Here is a 17,384-nt window from a genome sequence, read left to right on the forward strand (position 1 = left end):
GATGAATCATCATCAGCTGGATCAAGACCCAATGCGGCTGGGTGTACCCACACACACAAGGGATCGTTCCAAATCGTGTGCACCTGAACCGCCGCCCGGTTTTGATGCCTCATCTCAGCACACTGCGAATAGACACCCACCTCCATCTGAGACACTAGTCGACATAGCCTCACACTAAACAATGGGCGACACCCAGGAACCCAATCCTCCACTGCATGATGTTGCTTTTTCGCGCTGCTACTACATCGATTCTGTGAGTCGAACACAAGGTTCTTTTATTATCCGTGGCTTACTGGGGGCTATTTTTCACTAACGATCAAAGTCCGGTGGGACTGTGATAAATGTCTCCCTACACCAGTCGAGCCTATCAACCTCACTGGGAGTGTTCCGTTTTCGGAGGGCTATCCGGTACCTCGGTTTAAACGTTCAGACTTGCCACCGTAGGTTGCTGCTTTGAAAAAGCCTGCACGAAACCCTCGGTGGATAAACACACTAGCAGCACCCAACTTTCTATCTGCTGATTTTGTTGTCGGCCAAGCTTCGTTTTCACCCTCAGTCGATAATGTAATGGCTGTCGTTACTGCAGTTGCAGCGCCTGCTTTGAGACTGTTCCATGCAACCGCTGCAATCATATCCACACCGACCTCTCCACAACCTCTTCAGACGCAGCCGTAATCTCAACAGCCTCATTCTCCTTCAGTACAAACAAATATAAAATCTATGCCCTTGGTATTTGATTCACTCAGACTTTCCCCACTACCTGGTGCTAAGGTCAATAGCTGTCAATCGACCTCAAGCAAGTTGCATACAAGAATGTTTTGTGATACTCTATTCCAAAAACAAAAGATTTCATATACTAGGTTCGGATTCTCATATGCTTTTATGCTTAACTATTATTTGGCTTACATGCGGGTAAACGCCCATCCACGAAGTAAGTTGATTTCAACTGTATTTTCGACAGAATCTCAGCGAAGCCTCCTTTCTTTTCATTCTTAGACTAAACATCGTGCCTCATTTTTCATTCTGAACAATATTCAAGGGGTGGAATTAATTTTCCTGGGGTGACAATTCACGTAAAGTTGATGAGACCTTGTAAATGACCCAATAAAAGTTTCTCTAATTCAATTCTCTAATTCAGTCCGAGCTGAAGATCTCTAACGTGATTCTTCACTCTATTTGTCAAATTTGTGGCAAGCCAAACTGTTTGTGATTTGTCACTTGCCATTACCGTTGAGTCATGAAATTATCTTGCATTTTCGTAAATTTTTCAAAGAATTAATAAGCGTTGTTCTCAGCTATACTTTACTTTGTGCTTGTAACTTCCCCTAATCTCGATCCAAAAACGCCAAGAGTTTCCACGTTTTAGAGTTAGCGCTTCCCAGAAAAGAATATTTTTTGAGCAGATGCCCACTGATATTCCTGAAACTTCACTACTCAATGTCAATATCGCTGACTCGGTAAACACAATAACCTGAAACCAAAGGTGTACTAGTCTGGATGACTGTTGTTAGAATCTTGTGTTTTGTGATTTTTTGAGGAAAGATAGTATCGGATATCTAGCAGAGTGTTGCGCTCCAAAAAGCAGGAATACTGGACAACTAAACACAAAGGTAAACGACAGGTCCAAGATGACAAGCACATCAAAATAACACGTTTTATTCAAACGGAACAGTTAAATAGTGTTTTGTTCGACGCCAGTGAGCTTTAGTTCAGCATCGTTTAAATCTTCCAGAAATCTTTGTAGCATCGGATTTGTTTGGTTAGTTTTGTCAAAATTTTCCACACAACTCTCCTACAACACAGTCTTTTCAACAGTTCTGAAATGCGTGAAAAAGAAGCTAGAAAAACTGATGGATGTAAGGTTTGCCTTCCGGAATATCTTTCCATTGGAGTTTCAGGTATGAATATCTGATAACTAGAGAATGACTTCGCCTTTGCTATGCTCGCGTATTTTCGTCGCGTGGTATATTTTTGCACACCTCAGTTCCGATCAGGTTTCTGGCAATTACACGAATTCAGCCTCGACTGTTTTCAATTTGATTATTTTAGCCTGATAGGTTGCAGATGTGTACGTAAAAATAGCAATCGAAGCTGTACATCACATCTCGGATCGTGGTAGACTGTTCGTTTCCGGAAACCGTTGTAAATAGAACGGCAAAATAACCCGTCTTGTTGCGCCAGCAGAATAATACAAAGCCATTCACAATAATTAATTGTGTGAGGAAAAACAACAATCCGATGAGCGACGAGGAACAGGTGAACGAATGTGCATGAGCAACATTCATCTTGCGTTCTATTTGTGCGAGTGTGTGCCTGCGTGCCCAATGTTTCCCCGATGTGGGTGCGTGGTGCAGCCTGATCAAAGTAACGCAGACAAGGTGCATGTGTTTTGGGCGTACGTGCTGTGCATTATTTAGCTGGCAAAACAAACAAACAAACAACAGTGGGCACTGGTACAATAGCTTTGCGGGGAAAACATTAGGCGTAAGTCAAATGCTAACAGCTCAGCTTGTATTGCACCGAAGGTTGTCTAATTTATCGACTTGGCAAATAAAACACATGTAGCAGCTTACCAATCCTACCAACGTAACGAGATTCCTAATCCAACAGCTGGGCTCCTCTTTGGGAATGCGAACAAATGTGCCGTAGTTACTCGTTTACACAATGGTGAAGGCTAGGGTGGCGAAAGACTATCATGGTATGCACAAAGATGCAAAACACTGTAATGGTGTAGGAACGAAGATTAAATGAGATGGATAGTGTATATACTGCTAATAAAGTGAATAATCTTTCTTTTGGGCACAGCTGCCTTGCCACACAAAGGAAAGTTGATATACTGCCAAGTTGCCCAAACATGGACTAGAACATCCAGGATGCCAAGCTAGGTTCGAATCACTTACCTTCCAGATAGCAAGTCCGTGCCTTATCTCAAGCGTGATACAAAAATTGCTGATAGATAATTCACTTGACCTTAGTCTACGACGATTCTGTCTTAAATACGGATGGGTGCACTCGGTCAGTTTGCACGACAACCTAAAACAGTTTAACCTGTATAAAGCAAGAAAACGCTGCCTATAAGGTTCACGAATAATCTTTGATAGCCATTATCGATTTCGTCATTTCTGATATGCCTCCATTAGGCGTAGTCCCCACGTATCACATTAATTCATAGTTTGTAAGTGGATATTTACGCTCATTCTCAATTTCAGTTGGTATCGGACAAATTTGTGTAAGCGTCCACTGGTAGAAAAACTGTTCTTCTTCATTATGTGCATGGATTCCGTGAGCCTCATTATATGTCCGATCTCCGAAGAGTAACACAATACCATTTCTGGTCAAATTTTAAAATCAATAATCCATTTATAAGTATTCTGATGAGTATTCTGCTAAGTTGAAACGTTTTTCATCTCCAAACCAGATGAGAAAGTAATCACAAACTTATTACTTAAGTTGCATAATAGGTCACAGATAGCAAGTTCGGTGACTACATTGTGCTTTTCTGGCCACCGTAGGCAAGTTATGTGAATCTACTTCCTACATGAGATTATGTGCATATGACCGGATTCAAAAAATGCCAGTGGTTTTCGATGCCGTATTTGGTTGTTGTAAGGCTCAGACGTTCAGGCACCTCGCTTTACTTGTCAATTATCAGGGTAACATCATAAAACTCATTTTGCAACCGTGTGGCCAACCAGCACAATCATGCCGGTGTATTGATGAATCAAGCCGCTCTATCAAGGGTGTGAGTTCTTCCCTGATCCGAACAGACGGTAACATCAGTAAAAGTCCAACCCGTGAACAGTGCAGGATTCTCCTCAACTGTACAGCAGTCTGAGCTAACCTGCAAGACAGTTATCATACGTGTATTGGTGGGATATCGAAGGGTCTATACCTGGACGCTCACGGTGATAGATTTTGAGCATTAAACGGATTTGGGTCACTGCTAGATAATTTGCTTTGTTTGTGTGCAGTAAAATTGCACTGAAAATAAATTACCATTAGGTCACGTGACTACTCACTGTGTTGTATAGCAACTACCGTAAACAAACAAGGCAATCTGGGTGGTAAATTAAGTTTCAGGTTGAACCACATGACTGCTTTGTATAATCTTCTTTGCGCCTCTGTTCCATGTCTACGATGTGGTGGCCGCGAGATAACATTTTATATCACTAAAGTTTACCTACTTTGTTTATCATGGTTGGCTGTCTCATGTGATCACGCCCGAAGTTCTCCACTAGAGTTTCTTGTAATTAGTTCCACTCCGTTTTGCTATCAGATGTCAACTTTGTGTTTTACACTCAACAGTGTCCAATGACAAAACACTTCCCATTGCCTCGGTTTAAACATTCTAAACCCACCGTTAAACATTAGGGAAATCTTGACTTTGAATAGTTTGTCTCGTTAAAATGACGTTTTAACTGGAGAGTCAGTAGCTCTCTAGTTTGTCCTTATCAATATTTGATGTTCGGTGTCCCCGATCTTTTGAGCGGCAAAATAAATTGCTCTTGGTTGTGTGAAGTTTTGGAGAACGCTGTGCAGACCACTATAAAAAGTACTATTATTGTGAATATACATTAATTTGCAAAATAATTTGGTTTTTTTCGAGAGACTCACCTGGAACCCAGCTGAATCTCGCGTTTGTAATGTTCTCAGGCAACTGAGGTTGACGGAAACCCGGGGACTGCGCCTAGCTAATGAACCCCGAAAAGGGCAAAACCGATCGTGGGCTGTCGACGGATTTTCAGCAACCTTATGAGTAGTACATTGCAAAGATATACTATTATTGTGGTTCAGACACGTTGTTAGGACCATCTAAGGAGCTTAATGCTAATAAGAGGCCTAATTGACGATTCAGGAAAGAAATGACATATTTTTTCTGGCAAAAACGAACTAAAATTGTACATTACTGCATCTACTAAGCACTCTTTTCTGCATGGCATCCGTATATCTATCACAGATACACAAACAATAAGCTTCTAATACTGTCCGAATAACGTAGACTCAGATTTTGTCGTAGGTTCAAGGCAGTACTTCCTACGACAATGACTTCAGCTTTAAGACAGTTGAAAAACGAGGGCTAAAAAGTGCATGTTCTGATGGGCACAACTCCAGTTCGTCCCAGGTTTTTTTTTTAGTTTATTGCAGTTGTGTCGGTTGACTGTAATACGTGGAATTTCTTGCGAGTTTGTTCATACAATGCGAAAAATGGGTGATCGATATAAATTTCCCCGGATACAATTGCGAGACGGTTGTGAACACTTATGTTATCAATGATCTAGTGAAATTTCCGCTTTCAGCATATTTTAGTTACAATGATCGTATTACCGTTTTGCAAGTTCATTCCAGATCATAGAAAACATCCTAATTACTGCACTGAGGACGATCTGTCATAGATACAAATGAATTGGCATGTACAAAGTCCTCAGTAAATTGGAATGTAGCTGAAAATGTCCAAATTATGGAATGTTTTTTCTTAGTAATCTTGGTAAAATAGCCAATATGGCATGACGTTTGTGGGTTTCTTTTTGACCACTAGTCCGAAATATCACATTTTCATTGGAAAGCGAGTAATTGATTGGTTAAAATGAATTCAGTAGTATTAGAATTTTATGCGCGCAAACACACCAGTTCATGAGTGTACAGATCATTTCTACAAGCGTTCTCTTGAAAAACAATAAGAGATGGAGGATGCCTTAATTATTTTTTGAATGAAACAACCTGAAGATGGTAAACATTGTGCCAAAATGTTCTTTGGGAAAACCTCTTCCTCCTTAATAAGAAGCAAAGAGTTCATCTATCGTTAAAGAATGAATAGTTTCTTTAAAGGAAACATACAACTAGATATGCTGAGTCTTCCGGGTTTTCTAGTACACGCATTTACACAGGTGTTTCAGCAAACCCACGTTAAGTGCTTATTGTTGTGTTTTGATGGGGCCGATTGTTGGCCTAGGCACAAGACGCTTTGAAACGCAAACCGAACTGCAGCGAAACCAACTGTTAGTGCATGACACGTTAGAATGTGCACGTAACCTGATTGGTTGGTACTAAAAGAGGCCGAGACTGATGGCTCACCTCCGCACCACAACCGATCCGATCAATGTGCGCGCTCTGTCGTGAGTGACACTTTATTCAAAGTTAGAGGAAGCCACTAACATCTGTGTACGAGGTTTCACGCCGGCTTTCTTGTGTGGCACCTACTGATTTAATTTCCGGGACCGTAGTGGCCCAAGCCGCCGTCACTGTGAGCGTTTTGGGACCGAAGCAATTAAGTGAATTTCTTTTCACTTGATTAGTTATGAAACATGAGTTTCTGTCTATACTCATGGCGTACCTATATGGAAGAAGGTCAGAAGTCTGTCTTCATCTTTTGTTCCATCTTTATGAAAGCTTTCAGTTTAGGGGCAAATAGAACACAAAGAATGCTGATTGCTAAAAGTTTAATCCGTTGAGTTCCAAAGGCCTTTACTGATTTGCCCACACAATCCACGGCGACACTTATTTAGTTAGTAGTCATGATTGTACTTACTCGTTTTTTCTTTTGAGTTTTGTGCCCAATTACACTACTTTATTTCGCTGGAAACACAACGCTACTCGTCCCAAACTGTGTACTCATTCGGGCTGAACTGAGCACTACTCATCAACTGCACTTCTTGCTGGCGTCAATAATTCCAGGCCTAATTCCGTATGCATTTCCATGGTTGAATAAAAATCCAAAATTAAAAACACCGATGAAACATTTTTCTAAAGTTGTTTCGTTGTTTTCGTCAAAATTTCAAATGAATCGGATTCCACATTTGATCTCGAACAGTTAACACTACCCGTATTTGTTAGTTTGATGAGTCCTGTCCGTCTTATCAGCGTGTGTCCAATCTAAAAAGTCAACTGATTGCATCCATTAACCGCGTTAGTTCGTAAGCTGGGGATTATTATCAGCTTAAATGATCTTTTAGCCAGCTGACTGAGTTTTTTTTGGTTACGAAGAGCCTTATCCACACCGCGTTTTTAGTTGAGCTCTTGGCATTTTCTACCAAATCGCCAACCTATTTCAATACTCACCTGAAGCCAATATTAGATGTTGCATTATAACCTTTGACCGCTAGTTCCAAAGTTTGTAACGTTCTATTAGTAGAGGTTCGTGAACATTTCGGGTGTTTGGTCCACATGAGTTTGAACTTTTGCAGTTACAAATCGGTTTGTAAACCAATAAGCTACAAAAAAGGACTTTGCTTTAGAGTGCACTGCCTTACGTCATGGACACGATGCGTTTTGGCCTATTCCAGAGATTGCAGTCAGTGGTAAAACTATTTTCATAGGATTTGAAGACGGGCGTTTTTTTCGACTTGGCTACAGACATACAGGAGAAATGAAGAAATCAACAATTATATTTAGAAGCGTTGTAAAATTCTCAGCTTGCAAGGACAGGCAACCAATTTAGCAACCGGCGACAACGAGTGAGGATTAGTCGAAGTTCACCGCCATTGTGAAGAACCTTGGCTAAATTTCTTCGATCTGTACCGAGAATACAACTTTGGAAAGTGTTTTATGGGGTGCACAACTTAGAAATAGTGCAGGTAAAATAGTTTCACTAGCACTTAACGCGCACAAAGCACTATCAACTTACAGACTTGAGAAAAAACTTGACAAAAGAAGTTGGAAATACTTGGATAATGAATTATTTCGATCGACAACATTGTGGATTTTTGCGCCAGCGAGCATTTCTATCCGTTTTTAAAGAACACTGGGGTCCTTTTTAAAATGTTTATGAAGGCCAGACCTCACACTTTTGGCCGTAACTTTTCCGGTAACCATATCCTGAGGATGTAATAAATTTTTCCCGATTCACTGAACTTTCTCACAAGGAAGCACCCACGTGAACGAAGCAATAGGGTGTTCTGTTATCAGTAAATGAATACTTAAAATTGGCTATCAACAGCAGTCATCACGAAAACTAGCCCGAGTCATCATTGGGCCGTTCGACAATAGGCTTGCTTTTCTGGTAATTTTGAAGACCTCGCAACGAGTGAATCTGAAAACATACATTTGCAGGTGGCAGCCTTCAGTATAAAGTCAAAGCATATCTGGTAATGTGGTGAAATATTGGTAGCTCGGGTGAGTTTATTGGTTGTTGATCAGGTGGCTGTCGATCTGTTCGCCGAGTTTGGCAATTAGCTTGCAAGCCGAGCTCGGCGAACAGATCAACAGCCACCTGATCAACAACCAAACAAAGCACATCTCTTGACAGTTACCAAGGTTTCCTCATGGGCATTGACCGATCAAGAACAACTGACTGACTACTGACCATCGTCGAGTAAGGACAACTCCATCTGAGCGATGTTAACCCTTTCGGCTCAACAAATCTAATATATCGGCTCAAATATATAAGTACAGAAGACGAAGTCAACCAAACCCAGTTGTACCAGTCTTGACCTTCAGTAGTGACTATTGATTTTAACCAGTTTGCCTTTTACTCCTTATTTTCATCGATTTTTTTTCAGTTTATATACTTTGCTCAGATGGTGTCATTCATTAGTAATCAGATACACGAAAGAACTAATTCGTGTTCGCATCCAAGAAGGTCATCGAATGAATTTACAATGAGATTAATGGCAGTAAACATCAAATATAATTCGAGAAATACACTCATTTGCAAATCAATTTGGTTTTCACGGGAGACTCAATTGAATCTCTCGTTTATGATGTCCTCCAGCTGAATGTGCTGCACACAGGTTGCCTCATGATTCAGTTGGCACGATCTTCGAAAGGTCAAAAACGAGAGATTCAATTGAGTCTCCCGTGAAAACCAAATTGATTTGCAAATGAGTGTATTTCTCGAAAACAGTGTAATTTGGGTTCAAGTAGATCATAAGGTTGACGGAGACTCGGGGACTGCGCCTACCTGATGAGCCCCAGAAGGGCAAAACCGGTCGTGGGCTGTCGGAGAGTTTTCAGCAACCTTGTAAGTAGTTTCCTTTATCAAATGTTATTGTTTATTTTATCAAAGACGACAATGGCTTTATTGTCGCTACTGTTCCAGGCATTGACAAACACATTTCGGCAAACGGCAACATTTTCCCATCTAATCTAACTTAAAAAACACCAAGGTAAGGAGCTTCCCCTAGGAAAACAAAGTCCCCATTGTGATTTCCGTATTTACCCAGGCAGTAACCCACTATTCGATGAAAATGTTATGGCTTGAACACTCTGTTAGGAATTTGGAAGGATAAACATCCCACTGTGACTATCCCCCCTAAATCAACGCTTCATGAAATAATTTTTAGATAAAACAAGCCGCCTTGGACCAGGTATGAGGTCGTGGACAGATAAACTACCAATTGCAAGTTGTCCGCCAGAACAACTTCTCTGGAAACAAGAAGTTCGCCTTCAATAAAATATCGATATAGCAGGTGTTTTTTTATGCCACTTATGCATTTTGAGATTCGTAAAATGCTAGGTAACGTCCCTACAAACAACTGTCAGTAGGTTATTCGCCAATGAGCGGTTACAACTTGCTTATAGGCGAAAAAATCCGTGATCTGTTCCATCGAATCTCACATGATTACCTTCAACTTGGTTCTGCTTATCTGCATCTGACAAAACAGAAATTAACCAACCCCACCTCTAAAACTAGTATTTCGCCAATCCGGAAATGCAATTAAACTAACAAGGAGCATGTAACAGGGTCGATGGCGAGCCGAAGGGATGGGGGTCGATGATTTTGATGTGTTCTGATGCTGTTGTTGACGGTGTTAGATGACGTCAATGGCGTGTGGGATAAATTAATTGTGGAAAATATAGCTACCTTATTTCGGAAGGAAAACTCGTTCCTTAGTGGAGTTGCCAGTTTCCAAATGCAGGATACAGTCTCAACAACATTCGCCTTTTGTCACGTTCAGAACCGCTTGGCGATTGCGAAGATAAGAACTCTTAGCAAATGCAGAATATTGGTTCCTACCAGTCGCTGACCTTTTCGGGCGAATTTTTATGTTCGTCTGTCCATTAAGAGGATGTGATCATCGATCCTGTGCTGGGTCCTGAAAACTACCAAGCCATGAGCCTAAACTTTTGCCGCGTGTATGCAAAAATAAGTGGCCCAGTGTTCGAAACTACCAAAGAATTCATTATTCCCATGCTGATGAACCTTGATAAGGATCAAAGCACTCATCTGACTGGAGTTTCTCCAGAACTCATCACAGGTTAGAAATGTAAGATTAGCGGTGCTTGGGCACAGTTCAAATTCAGTAATAAACTTGACGAGGGATAATGTTCCTCTCTGTGCTAGTAGTATATCAATACAGAAATAGTAAGTATTTGTTACCTGACGCACTTTTATAAAGGGCCGTTACGTCAAACCTGATTGCTACTCAATCATCATCGGAATAGGTGAACTAGAGGGTGCTAACAAAGTCAAGTAATCCACGAGACTTACTACTAACTGATAACATAGTTTTAACAAGTTGTCTGAGTACTTGCATAGGTTATAAGTTATACATGTGGTATAGTGCACGACAGGACATATAAATGTCTGTTTTCGGTCACCCATAGAATATTTTTGGTCTGTTGAATACAGGCGGAAGTGGATACCATTGTGCTTGATCAAGTTTGGGTTTTGCTTGTTGTATGTAACCACTCACTCGAAGTTTGGTCGTGTCGAGAGTGGGGCGTTCTTTCTGCGGTTTGGTATTCTCCACTACAGCCCTCATGTGGTCTCCCATTGCAATTTATTGAGTTGTTCACACAACTTTTAAGTTTGAGTGTAAAATAGCTGGTTGAATCGAACGAAAGTGATTGTCCTGTCAGGACAGCAACATAAGTAAATACTTGCTTACTGCCTTCACAGGTTCAGTATATCCCACTCCAATTAATAGGTTGAGTACACAAACAGACTTGAACTTCCCTCTGGGAACCAAGATTGTTCCGTATGTCCATTTGATCGGAACGTTCACTGGACAGTGCTACCATGCATTGTAGGCACTCATCTGCCGTTCACACTCACACATGAGCGGTGATGGATATGGTTTTCAGAGTGTCCAGTTCATCTTCACACCATCGTGCACGTGTTACCTGTAAATGTGATTTAAAGTGCATGCACAAGGCGCAGTCAAGTGCACACAGCAACAATGGCCCATCTACTCATGCTACTAGGCAAGCTACTGAATTATATACCAGTTTGAGAATTAAAATGAGCCGGAGCTCTTGGGGCCAACCAACGTCACAGATTTTGTTTTGAACCTGTTTGATTCTAAACATACACTCAAGATAATCACTAAAGTAGTCTCCTCTACCGAGATTTTTCATTTCATAATATTAGGCAGCATTGAGGATTTTCACACTTTGATTGAACTTTCACGTCAATATTTTTTGCGTGTTTTTCAGCGTGGGAATCTCAGATCAACATCGATCAGCTAAATCAAAACGGTGTCTAACTAACCGTCAAGAACCCTTATTTCCGTTTGTGAACAAAGAAGTCTGTGAGTCTTCAGTTGATACTGTTTTCTGTGAGTAAAGCCAAACTATGCTAAAAAGGTGAGGAGCAGCGTACAAATGTTTTACCCCTATTAAGATTCAAATCCCATTCAAGAAATTTGTTCCTTTGTTTGAATATGTTGTATATTGAGAACCTCCGTCAACCCAAAAAAATAATTACTAAATAGAACAGTTTTTCTCTTATTTTTATGCGCCATTACTTGAAAAGAATGAAATGGTGCTCGTATTTCGACCCAGTTATTTGCACAAAACTTCCAAGTGACGTCAGCACGAGGAACGGCTATCCCCCAAACCAATTTAGTACATCAGCTGGAGGCTGGTGCATGCACCGTGTGATTTTTTAGAAAAAATTTGCAGAAAATAATCCGAAACTCTATCGTAGATAAAACTGGTACTTACCATAATCAACTGGTTTGAACAACTAAGACATTTAGACTTTTTTATAACAGATTTTATATATGCCACCAGAAAGGGCAGGGCGATATTGATATTGATACTGAGGAAACACGATCCAGTTGATCTTGTCTGCTTCATATTAGTTACGATTTACAGATGAAACAGTTAGGGAAATCAAGCAGACTATAACTCCCCACATCACTAATTAGAAGAACTGATAGGCTGTTGTTCTTCTATGATCCTGGGTTTATGGAAATTAGGTACGAATCCTCACAACGATTGATTCAGAGCACAATATATTGCTCTGCCTTCAAACAAATCGTACTCCATAATCTAGTTGGGCTGAGTGTCCTTAATTGCGCCTCAGTCCATATCCGGTACAGTTGCCAGATAAACCGAAGAATTCCCCCTCCTTAGTGACTGGTTTAACAGATTTTATCACTGGTCGGAAAACTGAATACTGCCTTTTAAATAAATCTAATCTACCGTCTGATCTGATCTACGTCCTTTTGTTTACCATTCACAGCACTGGAAAGGTAAGTCATGGCAACTCCTAACTCGTTTGCCGTCCAATAGTTAGCGTGTTCATGCAATCTAATCAGAACAGATCGCAGTAAATATTGTAAATTCTGGTTAACTAAGCTAGGTTGTGTTAGGGCGGTAAGAGAAATAAAGAAAGACAAAGGAGGGGATGGGCTGGAAGGAAGGAGTAATTGTGGGTGGGTGTCTCGTACCCTTTTTATTTACTCCGTTTGGGAAGGGGAGGGTAATTCAAATTCACAATTAACGATAAAACATCCATAAAGGGATATGGACCGCGAGATGTGGATCCCGTGATTGAAGGATGAGCGCCTCGATATCCTATCCAAGTGCGAGTTAATCACATTGTGGATCAGCAGCCCGTGGCCGAACGGTCAATTGTTCAAACTACTAGCCAAGAGGTCACGGATTCGAGTCTCTCCATGGTTTCGTGGGATGTGCACTGCTGATGACTTCCAATACGGATGAAACACCTGTGCAGTGCTTCTCGGCTTTTCAACATAGACTGGCTTCAATTACAGGACAAAATCTCCACAAAAATCCCAAGTCTCCTCACACTACCAACAGCGAAAATCTGTCGAACGGCGGATGCCCGCGGCACTTTTTTTCAGTTTTCACAAGGCGTACAAGTTATTAAAGAAGGACTTGTAAACATACTTGTAGTATGCAGGTTTCCAGTACAACTAAGTCTTTTAGGAGTGATTCTGCTTTCAGGCACTTTCAGTCGAAGCGTGCTCACAAAGTGAATTAAGCTTGCGGATGACCTCGAAACCGCATGCTTGAAAGACTTGGTGATTGGCAAGTTGAAAGTCATATGTGAGCGGTAAACTTGTGTAACAAGTATAATCGTTCTGTGATTACATTCAAATAGCTCTCCATCTAAGAGAGATGAACATGCGATTTCTGTTAATCCTGCAGCATCAGCCAAGTAGGTATACAAAATTGACGAAAACTCAGTCAATCCACCTAAGGTTTGAAAACGATGCAGTCTATGGGCAGCATAAGGCATTTTTATTGACTCTGTCGTTTGAACTTCTGGAAGACGTTCAAGATTTTTTGGAATATGACTCAACTAGTTGCTCATCTCAACGAATATGCCTTTCTCAATCAGGATAACTCACATGACAATTATCTGACTTTTACATCAGCCATCATTGAGCAATACATGCCATTTTATTCTACCAGATTTTATTCTACAAGATTCTTTTCAAAAAGAAAGCGTTTCAGGTTGCTCGTGAAACTGGTACGTCTGGTGTTATATTCCATAAAGAATGACAATTGTTTTTCTTTCATACAACTTTCAATCAAAGACCAGGAGACGGTAGTCGCCTTCAAAATCTACAGGCTAGCTTCCGCATGCTGACTAACAGTTGCCGCTTTCCTCATATCTATTCAGTTAGGAAGTTCTGTGCTCTGCAGAGATGAAATTTCATACAGTATTTCACCTTTTACCGCCAAGCCTGTTAAAGGCCGTTTGTAGTTACACCTTGACATGACTGGATGTGACGGGGACAGTTAGGCAGCATATGGACCTGCATACTTCACTATTCCAATGTTCAGCTAATTCAACCAGTCTGTCTTACTAGAAGGCAGTCAAAGGTTTCTTATGAACTTCAGCACTTCTCGATCAGTCCACGCACATCTGGACACACATTATTACGCCGTCTCGGTATTCGATGATATATTCGATGTATGTATGTTGATGACATCAAACTGACGGTCTGTCGAATTGAAATTGGTGGATTCCGCTGACCGCTGAGAGCATTCCCTGGCTATTTGGAAAAACGTGGATCATCAACATTTTCCACGACAAAAACTGTACTACTTTGTTCCAGTTGTACACTGACAAAGCCAGACTCATCTACGTTCATTCATACGCGTTTCTTTTACCTTCGCTCGCGGCTGTTCCTTTTCTGACAGATATCCCAATTCCGGTCAGACATGGCTGACACGGTAGCTGTTCTTGCGAACATGTGCAACGGATGCTTTAACGTACGAATTGATTTCAGTGGAAGAAGTGACTCACTAGAACACGACTCGGCAGAACACGCATTGTTTGAAATATCTACCATAGGAAACCTCGCATGTTCGGTAGAAGGAACAGGAAATTGGCAAGGAACGTCGAACATTAACTCCCCATTCCTAAACCTGGTCTGGCACTTGGGAGCGGACATCGCATTGTGAAGCTGTCAATCTGTCAAGCTGAAGACCGCACAGAGTAAATTCATTGTCTTTTTCGAGAATCACACCCATCTGCAAATCAATTTGGTTTCCACGAGAGACTCAATTGAATCTCTCCTTCATGATATTCTACAACAGAATGTGCTGCACACAGGCCACCTCATGTTTCAGTTGGCACGATATTCGAGGTATCGCAGCACACTCGGTTTTAGAATATCATAAACGAGGAATTCAGTTTAGTCTCTTGTGAAAACCAAATCGATTTTGCAAATCAACGTCTTCTTGTTCACCAGGAAACTAGAGTGGCCATTACAATTTGCTTGGTAGGAGTTTTGTAACAGTCGCATTTTCTGTAATGGTTTTGTCAATCATCTACGTACACAACGTTGTGCTTTTTGTTTGGGACATGATTAGCCTAGACATGCGTGTTATGGGCCCTTTTCCTGTCTTTAATATGCACTTATGCTTCTGTGTAGAGAAGATAAACCTGGGTGAGAGAATTGAATTGAGTTTTATATACGCTAGGTCATAACGGTCTATAACGCAGTTTAAATTAAGTGACGGTTTTTTCATAAAATGTATCACCTTTGCCTAGCAGTGTACCAGTTCACACCCATATTTCTTCTTCACCTCATTTTTCAGAGCAAGCCCGGTGAATGAACGGACGTCGGGAACGGACAGGATGACACTGTGATGCACTAAAATGACAGAAGGAGGTCTTGTTGATCCTGTTTTTCCCATTCTGGACGAAATTGTATCGTGACCGGAAACCAACTTCAGCAACCTTGTGAGTGGTATTTTATACGCGAAAAGGTAGGTTTTAATTTCGTTAGAAGGCCGAGTGAATATGTCTGAGGTAGGTCAGAAAATCATTCTTTTCCTGCAACCACAGCCTAGTTGGAAATTGACAAAGTTCAAGTACTGAAACATTTAAGCATGAAACATATCGTCAGACCTTACGAGACTATTATGAAGGCGGAATAAGGGCCGTGAAAACTGCGCAACCGGCCACATTACAGACGGGATATTGTCTGGCGAAAATGTGTAGATAAGAACTAAGTGCACTAAAAGCAAGATATCTGTGACATTTCGTACCAGCAGTTTCCGAATAGTAGCCCTCACATAACAGGCTGCGTACACTCAGTGGGAACGCTGTCATCATCAATCATCATCATCTTGACAGCATAACATCAACGTTCAAAACTGACGTTTCGCTGCCGCATGCAATTCATGGTTCTACGGAGGTTTAGGTACCACCAGGTAGCCCAAACCTAGACAGGAAGACGATTAGGGTCCTCGACCGAAGTCTCTGTTTCAAAAGCCTGACCACAAGGCAAAGGTACCTGGTAGGTAATGCAGATGGATTACCACTGTTATAGAACAAGTCGCTGTACGTGTTCCAACCCCCAACCTGGAGAAACAAGGGACTGTGTTGGTCAGATTTCTAACCACTGACCAAGCTGGCACGAGATAGTGTGAGATTTGCACAGCTCAACGTGTCGTGGAGGCAAATTGTCACACCGCGGTTAGTCCTAGTCTGACGGACGCTTTCATGTGACAGGTGTTTACAGATGAGAGTGAAAATAAAAGTGAATAGCCCATAATAAACGAAATAATATACATGAAAAAGCGAGAAGTGGGCGCACTTTGTAATGAAATCTGTCACCCCTGTATATACAGTAATCTACGTGCAAAGATTACTTGTGTTGTCCCTCAAATTTGGCACTTTTACACAGCTGATTGGCTCCGAGCGATCTGTTTGTTTGTTCTAACCCTCAGTCATACCACTTTTACAATAAGAGACAGAAAGACTTGTAGATGCACGCAATTTTCTGTGAGATTCTTCTATTTTCCATAAAAGCAATGTGGCGTTGCATTAATAGCAGCACGATGTATTTAAACCTTCAGCGCAGCGTAATCAATAATCCTTGCTGACGTAGGCAAATTCATCAATAACTCATTGTCCAAGTATCGACATATCTAGCCTGGTATCCAAGTATTACGACTCTGTCACTGAAGCTTCCGTCAGACTAATAATAATAAGATTTTTTTACTACATACATTCCCCCAAATAAACAAAGCTCTCCAGCCAGAGAAAGACGTCAGTTGGATAGGATTTTTAGGAATGGATGCAGCCAAACGAATTTGACTTCCTTTAAATGTGATCCCTTCAGACAGGATGTTTAGTGCTGACAGAAGCTTGAGTAGATCGAAAACGTTACTCCTCTTGACGAATGACTTTGAGGGTGTTACCTGTGAATGGAAGGACAAATCTTGCTTAAAACTTGTGCAGACTTGTGCGTTGTGCTCCTGACGAAGTCCGATTTCCCTATTTGATGTGGTTGGTGTGTGTGAAACTTGTTTCCGGTGACTATATATCGCTGCCAATGAAAAGCCCGCTGATCAGAAAGAAATCAAGCATTTTTTGTTTCTCGAAAACTGGACCAAAATTAGCAAACAGATCAATTTTAGCTGTAAAACAAATGGGCCAATCTATCGGCAAAGTCTACTAGAGTCGTATAGTTTCATACGCTAAGCTCGAAATAGATGACACGATCCAGTGGGCATTAAATCTCCGTTTTTCTGTTTGTTTTTGGTGTTTACTTTGCTGTGTTGTGTACTTATGTTTTGGCCTTTGCAAGTTTTTGACTTGACCTTGTGAAGCACGCGCTTGTCAACCCATCTATGTGCCCATTTGGGACATGAATATTCACTGATTCAACAGATTTCAAACAAAGATAGAAATGGTAAGATCAAACTCTTGGTTCGGTGCCAAGCTCAGG

At 41.1% G+C, this 17,384-nt stretch overlaps 1 protein-coding gene across 1 annotated transcript; it reads left to right on the forward strand.

The window, feature by feature from the left end:
- Positions 1-8,899: 8,899 nt before the first annotated feature.
- On the forward strand, positions 8,900-14,823 carry T265_01161 (hypothetical protein; the record flags this gene model as incomplete). Its single annotated transcript, XM_009165122.1, has 5 exons — positions 8,900-8,960; positions 10,002-10,193; positions 12,313-12,416; positions 14,341-14,511; positions 14,662-14,823. 5 exons carry the CDS (start codon positions 8,900-8,902, stop codon positions 14,821-14,823), a joined length of 690 nt encoding a protein of 229 aa, XP_009163386.1.
- Between the last annotated feature and the right edge of the window lie 2,561 nt (positions 14,824-17,384).

Source organism: Opisthorchis viverrini (genome assembly GCF_000715545.1).
Source record: "Opisthorchis viverrini unplaced genomic scaffold opera_v5_12, whole genome shotgun sequence".
Taxonomy (NCBI): Eukaryota; Metazoa; Platyhelminthes; class Trematoda; order Opisthorchiida; family Opisthorchiidae; genus Opisthorchis; species Opisthorchis viverrini.